The sequence below is a fragment of the Onychostoma macrolepis genome, chromosome 09, assembly GCF_012432095.1.
Source record: "Onychostoma macrolepis isolate SWU-2019 chromosome 09, ASM1243209v1, whole genome shotgun sequence".
Lineage (NCBI taxonomy): Eukaryota > Metazoa > Chordata > Actinopteri > Cypriniformes > Cyprinidae > Onychostoma > Onychostoma macrolepis.
Window position 1 is genome coordinate 9,249,496 of NC_081163.1, and position 12,454 is coordinate 9,261,949.

The 12,454-nt window shown below is 38.4% G+C and overlaps 1 protein-coding gene across 1 annotated transcript in view; it reads left to right on the forward strand.

The window, feature by feature from the left end:
- abca12 (ATP-binding cassette, sub-family A (ABC1), member 12) overlaps positions 1–12,454 on the forward strand; it is an 80,060-nt gene that overhangs the window by 38,743 nt on the left and 28,863 nt on the right. Inside the window, 16 exon segments of the mRNA XM_058787691.1 lie at positions 1,620–1,787; positions 1,923–2,143; positions 3,088–4,252; positions 4,255–5,510; positions 5,817–5,920; positions 7,201–7,307; positions 7,508–7,716; positions 8,045–8,121; positions 8,268–8,398; positions 8,752–8,919; positions 9,434–9,598; positions 9,699–9,894; positions 10,039–10,178; positions 10,742–10,861; positions 10,964–11,054; positions 12,130–12,309. Of these exon segments, the coding sequence (XP_058643674.1) occupies positions 1,620–1,787; positions 1,923–2,143; positions 3,088–4,252; positions 4,255–5,510; positions 5,817–5,920; positions 7,201–7,307; positions 7,508–7,716; positions 8,045–8,121; positions 8,268–8,398; positions 8,752–8,919; positions 9,434–9,598; positions 9,699–9,894; positions 10,039–10,178; positions 10,742–10,861; positions 10,964–11,054; positions 12,130–12,309 (4,498 nt within the window).

A 12,454-nucleotide genomic window follows, 5' to 3' on the forward strand; every position in this document is an offset into this window, starting at 1 on the left:
ATTCCAGTCTATTGATGTGGTGGACTGTTAAGATACTTACTGTATACAAACCTATCTGAAACAATGTAAAGAATGCAGGTTTTTGTTTGCATATAATAGAGGGTTGTAGAGCTGGAATTTCTATGTAATCCCACTGAAGCTTGTTGAGAAATGATTGACCTTCTCATTTTCTGACACATACCCAATCAATAGCATGATACTGTGTTCTCAGACACCTACAATGTGTTTGTTGAGGCTTCACCTCAAAATAGCTGAAGTGCTTAGTGACAGGAGAAGAAAGAGTGACATTATGTAAGCATGACAGTGTAAAATTGAAATGGAAAGCTGTGTGTATGATCAGTTTTATAGTGGTTCCCTTTAAGATGACATCCCACTTGCCAATTCAAATGACTTGATTTTGATCTTGAATCCAAAATTTCATTGGCTGAGAAAACTTTTTCTGAGTACTCTGATTGCTACCTATTATGCTAATCAAAGAATGACTGAAACCACAAAAAATGTGAATTTTAACACTTATCCTAGCACTAACCTTTTAAGAAAATCTCTTTTTAGATATCCTAGTAACATACTATGTTTTTGATCAGGCCTTAAGGAGATTGGATCTTGCATAACCTGGTGTTAGTTGTTAATTAGTTTTTGTGTGTTTCCAAACAGCCACAGGCATCATTAAGTAAATGTATTTCATTTGGGAAATTTTCTGGACTTTTTTTTTTCTGAAATGAATACAACAACCTTGGCCAAAAGGCCCACTCAGTGTGCCAAGAACTGTATTAATCACAGATAAACAGTTAGTCTACATTAGCTTGCGTGCATCAGGTGCTGCTTTTCATCCCTAGAGAGAATTTGGTTTCCTTTCACAACAAATGCTAAAATCCTGGCAGGAGTCATATATCCCTACTTCCCTGCTACATATTCAGTGAATGCTTTGTCTATGATAGTATCAGTGATCACATCACTTGAATTCACAAGGCATAAAATGAGATCATGGATGGGTTCCCCTCCCCTTCCCCTGGGCCCAACGTATGAACTATGGCCCAAACTTTTTGCCACCCTGACAAACTCTTTACTCTTTACCAAGAACTTTACAAGCTGTCTCTGTAAATGTAATGACGTTTTGACTCCAGAATTATATAGTGAATTAAAAAAATAAAAAACGGTTCAGTGCCGTCCTGTCTAATCTCTCCATGTGTGTTAGGGTTTTGTGATAATTATATAATGACCCTGGAAAATCTGAATAAATAAGCTTTCCATTGATGTATGGTTTGTTAGGATTGACAATATTTGGCCGAGATACAACAATTTGAAAATCTGGAATCTGAGGGTGCAAAAAAATCTAAATATTAAGAAAATCACCTTTAAAGTTGTCTAAATCAAGTTCTTAGCTATGCATATTACTGATCAAAAACTAAGTTTTGATACATTTACGGTAGGAAATTCACTAAATATCTTCATGGAACACGATCTTTACCTAATATCCTAATGATTTTTGGCATAAAAGAAAAATGGATAATTTTGACCCATACAATGTATTTTTGGCTGTTGCTACAAATATTCCCCAGCGACTTAAGTCTGGTTTTGTGGTCCAGGGTCACATTTTATTTTATATCCTCACCCTTCAGGCTGGTTTGGAGGGTCATAGCCTGAACTGCAGCTACATGCAGCAAATATGGCAGGATGTCAGAGTTGGTGCTGGAATAAGTGAAGACACTGTTGCTTTGTGGTGTAACATCAGCCTACTGCCAATCATAGCAGCCTACAATAAACCAGTTCCAGCCTTTAATATGACGGTGAGACAATAAGTTCCAGTTTTATAATAACAGCCTTTTTTTTTGGCTCTCATATGCAACTTTCATGTGTCACCACTAGATGGTAGTGTGCACTAAAGACTGATTTAGACTTTGTGCCTCTGTGTTTCTAAACAGGGAATGGTCATGAACCCTCTATGGATAAACACCACTGCAGGAATGATGGCCGAGTCACTGGAGACTTTCTATGGGGCGTTTCTGAACAGTACCTTTGCTAGCAGTCACCTTACAGAAGTCCTGTTGCATTACACTTCAATGCTATCCAACCTCTCAGTGCTAGAAATAACAAACCAGGCTGACTGGAATGTCCAGTTCCTCCAGATGCAGCTGTACCAAAGGTATCATTTTTACACTAGCATATATTCTTACCGTGATACTTGACCCAAGTCATATTACATGACAGCAAACAAATGGCAGTCTTATAACAGTGAAAGGTCTTTTATAAAGATAAACGTTACTGAGCTTTTCACCAATTTTTTTCCGGATTGTATAGCTTGACTAAATTGCCGACAACAAAAGCGTGCAGCAATTTTGCCTGCGCTCATTTGCCCATTATACCCCGACATTATAAAGAGCCTGATTATATTGCTGAAATACCTTCTCAAATTTGCCAAGAGATTTGCAGTTATTACCCATAAGGACCAGGGGTTGGAATCATGCAAACAAACTAAGAGTAATTAAATTTGCATTAAGGTTGATTTATTCAGTTTGACTCCTTTGCTTCCAAACAGGTTTGAGCAGATAAAGTAGTTTCTATTATTCTGTTATCTCTATCTCCCTGCACTTAAATTGATTCTGCTTTATGTGCTCATCCCTGTAATGAACTGACTACTGATAGGAATCAAATTATGCATTTGCGCATATCTGGGCGAATCAATCACGTAAGACTGCAGGAACATTTATGCACCCGCTGTAGATCATTGAACATGATGGAAATTGTCTCGAAGTCTATTATAACTATACAGTTCTATTAATATAATGTGAGTGCCCGCTGAAATGGAGAGCAAAATCAAGATGAAATATGGACTAATGTTTTGCAGCTTTTAAATATAAGTAATCCAGTTTAAAAATGGTAGATGTTTTATCTTCATATGGCTGATTCATAAATGGTCCCATCAACTCTACATTTAAGTATCTTGGACTTTAATGGTTTATAATCTATCACATATATACATAACAGTACATTATTTAATCCAGCTATTTAATGGATCCTTAAAGAGCCATTTTTATTTTGTAAATTTTTTTGTGAACATGCAATACTAATTTCTCTCTCATTCATCAGCCTCTCCTCAGTACAAATGGCTCTGGAGCAAATTAAGACAGAAGCTCCCTGGATGACGCCATACATCGAGGCAATTGGAAAAACTATAGAGGTCATCCTACAGAATGGCAATCTCCTTCAGAATTCAACTGTAAGCCCTCAGATCATCATGCAGGCTCTGGAGATCACGCTCACCGGAATGAATTTTACAAAGGAAACCATTAATTACATCCTGAGTGGAGACATATTTATGAACCCCAATGGAAGCACAGTTGACAGTTTAATAAAAGAGGTTATCCAGCAAATCATTGGTATGGGATTGCTGGGCGACTGGCCCACCCTTTATGGAATAATGCAGCAAATTCTGTATTTGGAAGATACAAGTAGCATCCTATGGAAAACTGTTGATTTTTTCAACTGGCTGTACACTACTCAAGATACCGGACTAAATTTTGTCTTGGAGATCCTGCGCAAGCTATACAATATAGTAAGAGATGCCCTAACCAAGATGCCACTGCCGTGTCTCTCAAAAACCTTTATTGACCTTTCGGGGAATGTTTTGTACATGCTGAAACAGATCAAACTAACCAGTGACCTCTTCGACCCTGTGGAGCAATATCTAAGCCCACTTAAAATGCAAATTGCTCAGGGACAGAACCTACAAGGTCTTGTGTCCCACACAAGAAATGCCAGAAGAATTGCTAGCGAAGTACCGAGAGAGCCAGTGGATGACTTCCTTGACCTACTTGGCATCGACTACCAAGCCTTGCTTGAGGTTCTTTCCATTCCACCCACCTCGACTGAAATTCTGGAGACTATTCATGTTTTCTTTGCAAATCCAGACTTGGGTGTCATCCTGAAGGGTTATTTGAGTGAAATTAATGGAAACACAGGTCAGGAGGAAACCATTGACACAGCTCTGAACGTGCTGTCCTACTTGACACTCCCTAGCAATGGACAGCAGTTCCTAGAGATGTTCATGGACATTGGTAGTGAAGGGTGGAGTTTGCAGGACCTTGATAAAGTAGAGAAATTTGCAGAGAGCCTAGGAAGAACAATTGACGTGGCCATGGTGCTATCCGACCAGCCACCTCTGAACATTGCGCAAAGAATCGAGCACATGGCCCAACAACTTCAAGCTTTGGTGTCAAATATCATCTTACAGGGTGAAATGGCACTGACACTGCAATCCAATTCCTAACGGCGCTCAACAACATCCTTACCGAGAACTTTGAGGAAATCAAGGACATCAGCCCTCAGGTCACTGGCATTCTCCAAAACATAATTGGCTCGTTTTCCAGTCCAGGGTCTCAGATGAGTGCAGCATCCTATTTAGCAGCCATGGATCAAACTGCAGAAGCCTTCGAATCACTTCCCTCTGGAGAGGTAGCTGTGTATTTCAACATATCTGGACAAATGCTGCAAGCCTTTGCATTGCTTGAGGCATATCCCGGAGACATAGAAAAAGTCATGATGTCCACCAGCATGATTTCAAACTCCCTAAACCATGTCCTTGCCCTCTCGAATATTACAGCTCTTCCGAATGGACAATCTGTTCAAGAGGTCACCCATCCCCTCATCCTTAGCAGTGCCATGGCCACACACATCCTATTCAACCTCTCCATGTTAAACTCTAGCCTGACCAGCGGTGCTGAGAGGGAGATGCTTTTGACCCAGACGTTCAATCAGATGGTTGTCGTTCTCCCCAAGGAAACGCACATGTACCTCTTCGCTATCAAATCGGCTCTATTCACTGCCCTCTCGAGAGTATCAAACACTGCGGAAATCACATCCCACTTCCCAGAAATCTCCCAGCTGGTTACACAGTCTCTTCTTAACTCTCTAAACATTACTTATGATCCAACATCCATGCATATGACTCCAGATGGCCTTGTTTACATCTTGATGACCATGTCTAATCAAGTGTCCATGAGTCTCTACGAGGGCCTTATGTTATCCGGTTCCCCAATGCAAATCTCACAAGCCTTGAACTCTTTAAGTGAGGTTGCATCTTCTATATACTCAATAATGCCTGTTGAGGGACGGCCATACATCAATATCACACTCAACCTAATAGAGACAATGTCTTTTGTTCTTAACGACACCAGCACCTTTGGGGATGTCAATGGGGCTGTAACTCAAGTAGCCAGTTCTGTCAACAACCTTCTGGCCTTGGTGCACAACATGAACACAAATTCCTCCAGCACCATTATAGGTGACCTAGAGCAGACCCTGAAGACAATCCTAATGATCATCCAAGCAGACCAAAGCCCTCTTACCCAAACAGCTGATATTACCCAGCAGCTGCTGCACACCATCCAAAATCTCATCTCGCTAGGCAATAGCAGCAATGTGGAGTCTGAAGTCGCCAAAATAGTGCTGGGGGCTTCTAGCATGAATATTGGCCATCTGCTGGGGATGAATGACACTAACTGGACTGACAAGTGAGTTTCTTTGAGGTTGTGCTCCCAAGGCTGGTTCTTGGTTATAAGCTCATAACTAGGCCCAGTTTTTCATTTATTTTTCTTGTTCAGTGCATGGTTATTACTTCGCTCTCATAATTTCATCCACCATGGCATTTACCCTGCATAATTGCTTACTTCTTCAGAGAAACATAGTTTATGACTCTGAAAAGAACCCGTTCTTCTTGGGGTCATGAAAATAAATGATAGTAGTACATTTTGATTAAGTTAACCCAGCAAAAAGAACAACTTTTTGTTAGTTAATTAAACTTTTCTCTGTTTACATAGGCTGCCTGTGCTGTTGACAAACCTTGCTAATAGCCTTCCAGAAGACCTGCCGTATTCTTCTCTTATTAAGTCCATCATGAGAAGTCTGGCCAACGAATCCCAAGGTACATAAATCATCTTGCAAGATCTACTGACCTATAACACTGTTCATTCCGGGGTTTTATTTCCACGATCTTATGTTTCCACAGTTGCATATAGTGCGTATAAGTATTTTGCATTCAGCCGTGTGAATACATAATTATTTCTTTGCATAATTTACATTTATTTAGCTCAAGAACAAGATGCATGTGCACAGTAAATGTCGCAGACTCCAGGTTCTCCCTCGGAATAAATTACTCTTAGTAATCCCCACAGACATTAAACAAAGTATGTTGCTTTATGTTTGTGACATTGCAAAGATTTGGTGCTTTTCATAGCAGTGCAGTAAATGGCAGATTTGAAGTCTGCTTTCTGCAATATTCAGCCAGGAGGCATGTGGCCAGACTGAGTATGAGAAAGTCTTTTACAGTGCCTGTACTCTTTAAAATAGCAAATCTTTCTTTTTCCTACCCACTACTCTCTTTTATATTATCAGCCCAGTCTATTTAAATGAGAAGTTCACCTCAAAAATGTAAAGGTCATTATTTACTCTTTCTTGTGTCACTCCAAACCTGTATGCAAGTATTATTTTACTATAAAACTTAAATTTATTCAAATGGTTTTTGTTTTAGGCATAGATTTAACTAAATTTAGTGATGTTTGTGCCTTAAGCAAGAAAAGAATTTAACATTGGGATAAAATAATAAACCTAATTAACAGATACCGTATGGTCTGAAAACAAGTGTCAAATATTACTTTCTCTTCTGAAACAAGATAACAAGACAAAAGTACTGATTAAGTTTGAATGAATAATTTTCATTTCTAGATGAACTATACTTTTCAAGAGTTAACTTTAAAACATATCCTCATGCTGTGCTCCAGAGTGCACCATTTTTTCCCTCTGGAGATCCACAGTTTTTATTCCCCAGTTTCTTTATCTGCAGCACTCCCTCATTTAAAATGATAAGCTGCTTTTCAAGCCTCTCAGTTTGCTTTATATTTTCTTTAATAAAGCTGATGTCTTGTTGAGCATTTAATTTCCCTCATAACTGTCTGATCTTTTATAAGGTGTTGCACACGTAAGAGCTGTCAGATCTAAATCAGCACATGGCACCATAAAGCTTTCAATGTCTCTTTTCTAAGGGGGGATTCTTTGCTAGATCATTTGCTGCTTGCTGCACTGTGAGGTTGGCCTGAAAGTGGAGTTAGGTGCAAGTAATGATGCCTGTAGGGAATTTAAGTTACTTTAGCTCTGCAAAAGATTGATCTTTGTTTTCCCTCTTTCATTTCTCTCGCCTCTCTGCAGAAAATCTGCATCTTCTACTGCATGTGATAAACACCGCCTTTGAATTAGGCTCAGCCAACTGGGCAAATGAGAGTTCGGGCATGATACTGGACCACCTGTTAACTAAGGTGAGTTTTTAGATGGTTTAGATACAAAAAGTGACATTTTTTAAAAGCATATGCCAGCAAAAATTACCGTATTGTTATTATTGCTATGCTCATGCCATACCAAGTTGCAAAGAGAATACAAAATGACACATTATTAGGCCATATGACTCATATCCTATATTTCAAGTATTCTGAAACCAATTTCTTTCATGATAACGTAGGTGTGTGCTCTGGAAAACATGGCTTCTGTGCAGCTGATCACCCAGGTTCTGCCTCTGGGCCCCAGATTGCTATGTGACACTGTTGTTCCTGCAGTTCAGGCCTTCCATGTACTCACAACCAACCTGGTGAACCAAAGCACCGACATCTATGATCTGATTTTCCAGACTTTCATTGGAGACCCTAACACTTACAACACAGAAGTGGACTGGTACTGCTTTCTATAATGACCTTTAACCTTGTTGTTATAGCTTGTACTATGTATGTTCAGTAGCTTTGGCCAGTAATTTACTAAAAGTTGCTGTGCTACTTATATTTTTAGTTGAGTGAAAGTAGATAAATACTAAAAAAAAACAATGGTGCAATGTATTCAATCCATTTTTTGTTCACTTCTTCATCTTCAAGCATTGGAAAACCTGATTCATTCTTGTGAATTAGTTCAGAACCCAAATGATAATGTTCAAAAAAACTAGCATAAATACTACTCATGGTTTTGATCTCTGTCTCTTCTCTCTCTATCTTTTTTCTTTTTTATAAAGGACATCAACTCTCTCTCAAATTGTGGGCTTCAACGTCTCAACTCTGAAAAATCTTAATATCAATATTTCATCTCCAGGTACGTACCGCTGTCGCTTCTATCAAAAGTACTGTGGAAACACAAGTGTTCCTTAGCTATCAGATGGTGGTCCAATCAGTCTTTTTCAACCTTGTCATACGTGCATGTCTGCTTTCTCACTTGTCTTTTGTCTTGCGTTTTGACAGCTGAAGTGAAAGTATCAGAGCTGCTGAAAAACACCACTCTGTTTGTTCAGGATGTCAAGCGGTATACCAGCTTCCCCCCTCATATTCTTCAGGCTCTATTAGATTACTCTCTACCCAGCAGCAACATGCAGGTACACCACAACTCATGCATACATCAGAGGGGTTCAAAAGATATGTCCAAAAATCACGACTTCACACAGTGTGAGACAGAAACAAAAATAAATTGAATCACACTTTATTCTGAGGAAGATGGGCTCCCCTTGCTGTGTCTTGGTTCCTCCCAAGGATAATTTCCCCCATCCTCCCTAAACAACTTTGAGCATTTTCATTACCATTGTTGCCTTTTGCTTGCTCACAGAGGGTTGTAGGTCCCAAGCGCAATACGCTTTAATAACATATATCTCTGTCTCTTGCCAGTGTGAAGTCTTGTAGAGTGCAAATTTATTGTAATGTGCTCTGTTTGTCATCTCTCTCCTCTTCACAGATCCTGGCATGGTTGGCAAACCTGCACCAGTGCTCAGACCCCTCGTCTTTGCAACTGGACCCTGCAGGGCAGGAGATCTTCAGTACCTTCTGTGAACTGTCACATGAATGGTACAGCATCACGATTCTCTTTCTTCGCCATGTGGACACAAAGGAGGCTTTATTCAGGGTAAAGAGCTGGGCACAGAATGTGTTGTATATATTGTACATCCAATGAAACAGAAATTCTGCATCTCTCTGTTATAGTTAATAAAATACAAGAAATGTTTTGCATGTAGTTATAATGAAACTAAATAATAATGCTTGCTTTTTATGTATTTATTATTATGGATTTTTCTCATTTACGGTTAGATTGGGACTGGGGCAGCCTGAGCTCACTGTTAGCCATTCAAGATTTTTCTGTACCTTCTGTTTGTAATGAAAAGCCATTTATTATAATCTTTGGTTTGCTTCCATTAAGTTTAAAGTAAAGAGAGAAAATAATATATTTTTTAATTATTTAATTCAAAAGTGTTTAAGTATGTAATTGACTCGATTATCGAGCCATAGACATTGCCACTTATTTTTATATTTTTAATGTGTATAAACCAATTTCTGTAAAATTTCCTGAACAAATAACTATATTATGCAATTTTCAATTACATTGGTGCTGTCTGTTTTAACCTTGGGACATTTTGTTGCAGCTGCTGTTGTCCAAAGAAATTCAGGATTTGGTGGCAATCATGCTAGAGATGGTCAAGTTTTTGACGGACATGATGCACAAACTGGTACCTGCCCTTAACAAACTGCAGGAATATCTGACAAACATTGGAGAACTAAACTTGGTGGCCAACCAAGAGTTCCACAGTGTAAGTTTTATTTTATTATTTTTTATTTTTATTTTAAATGAAACGTTTTATTTATTTAAAATTTTAAATAAAACGTGTCATTATATTCTCTTTCCCGCAGCTGGTGAGGGGAAAGCGGTCCACCATGTCTAGCAGAGCCACCTTTAGTACCATTGCTCGTGCCTTATGTAAAAACGGCATCCTGACGTTGTTCGCCATTGCAAAAGTTCCTATCGTAACCGAGACTGATCCTTCTGTCCAGACGGACCACAAAAGAGAAGAGCTGATTAAGAAGTTCAAAATCCCACCCGATGCTAGTATGAACGCATATTCTCAGCACACAGCTGAATGTGCTATAAAGCATTATGATAATGACCCGTCAAGAATCTGCTTACAGCATATTGAGTTCAGTTTGATGAAGTGCTGTGGTCAGGCTTAATTAATATACTGCTTATGTCCAGGTCCCTTCTGTATGAACCTCTACTTGGATATGGTGAACACTACAGGCGGCGCAGTGGCCTGGGCCTTCCTCAAACCCATGCTGTTAGGACAGGTCCTGTACTCACCAGACACACCAGTGACGAGAGAGATCATGAGAAAGGTGCTGGTTTAAAACATCTTAAAAATAATTATTTGGCATCTAGGCTGCATTAACTCTTTCACTGATTTTATATGAGTTTTTTGCATGCATATAAAAAGCAAAAATGTGTGATTGGATCCAGTTTGGGCCACTTTTAAATGTTACTTTTTTCAAAAGTTTGAATTTCCAGTTTTCTGCCTTGAAAAAAAACGATGAACATAGTTTACTTAAATCAAACAAGTTCCTACAGTACACCTATTTAACAATGTTTGCAGAGACAGGTGTGTAAAACATGGTAAATGACCTTCTCTGTTGATAATTGTACGGTTAGCATTGTACAACGTCATTTATTCTCCACAGTTGCTAGGAGACGTATTTGCAGAGAATCAGATACCTGCAAAGATAAAGTATATAGGAATATCCCGCTTCTTACTTGGGATGGACTGCAGCATAAATCTGGACTTCTGACCTGCATTTATACAGTCATATCGATTCTCCTTTTAAGATACAGATGGGTAGCCTGGTCACGAAGCAAGATATTGTGGGGTTTTTTTTGTAACAAAACATGCCCTTCTTTCTTGCAGTCAAATTCCACACTGCACCAGTTTGGTGATCTAAAGCTGTATGCGTCTGAATGGATAGAGTCATCGTCATATGTGATGCAGTCTGCCAACATCCTGACAAAAACCTTGCCAATACTTCAGGTATTCAGTCAAGAGAAAATCAAATAAATACTTTTTATTTGATTTATTTATTTTCCCCCCTCTACTGCATTAACTGCTCTCTTATCAAACTACTCTTCACAGAATTCTCTGCGCAATCCTTTCGTCCAAAACTTCATTCAGACTCAGACCGGCATTGATGTTACACAAATGAGCGCCACTCTCAACCAATTCTGTAAGTTCTCAACAGTACATGCAATGCTTGCATCATGGTGATGCAGCATTATTATTACAAGAAAGTTTCTCATTATTATGAGATGCTATTATAACGAGAACATTTCTAATATTTATGATTATAAGTCATTTTAATGAGAAAATTCTCATTATTACGAGTTGCTAAGTCATTATCATGAGAAAGTTTAGCATTATAATGAAATGTTAAATCATAAAAATTTCTCATTATTTTAATAAAAATATTTTTTACTCAATTGTGACAGGAATCATAATACAACTGTAGCTTCCATAATGCTGATTATTAAAAGAATTTATAAATATATTAATATAATGAATGAATGAATAAATCAATCAATATTTATTTAGTAGTTTTATATAAAAAATTGTGGTAAGACTTTACTTAAAGTCTTTAAAATGTATAATGCATCATAAAAGTAGTTTTAATGCATTAATTATGCCTTGTAATGCAACTTATAATAAATTGTACAATCTCATGAATAATTGTAACCGCAGTTAATACATTATAAGACTTATCAATTCATTGTTACACTATGCATTTTAAATTCGGTTTATAATTAAGACAAGATACAATGTATTACAATGCACATTATGAATAATTATAAAACATTGCACCCTTTAATAACCCTTTATAATGCGTACTACATAAAGGCTTTAAGTAAAGTGTTACCAAAATTGTTTTTACTATCAATTCTTTCTTGTAAATTGAGATTTACTAATTAAATAACCACAGGACCCTGGAGTTTGTCTATAAACCGTTAGCAATGGGAAGAAAAAACAGACATTAACGGTTCACATGGCAATTAAATCACAGACTACCATCTGTAAATACTGAAATCATGTCTCCCTGAGAAATAATTACTCTCAGAATAGGGCTTATGTCTGTGAGACACAAATTTACCTAACCTCCTCTGGGAAAACTATCCCTGTCCGAATGGAGTTTTACAGCCGAGCATTTGACAACCCATGACAAGAGGCAGAGATGCATTGCTCCTATACACAAGAGTCTTATCCTAAATCTGCAGTGGCTTGAACAGTTTTTCTAACTCTCTCTGCAGCAAACATGACAGTCCTTTTAGAGAAAAACAAGTTTATCATGGAGCAGATCACCACCCTCTCCATGCTGATGATGAACCTTTCCTCCTGTGTCAACTTCGACCGCTACCGAGCCTTCAACTCAACTGATGAACTCGACGAGCAGGCGGAGAGACTGGCTCAAAACCGTGAGCTCTACGCCAGTGAGTTCACACACACACACACACACACACACTCTCATCAGGAGATACCTCTTCAACTGACTACTCCACTCATGCGTTTGGTGATACTCTCGGTTGAGGACACCACAGGCACTGAAGAGCTATTGGGCTGTAAAGCCTGTAATTC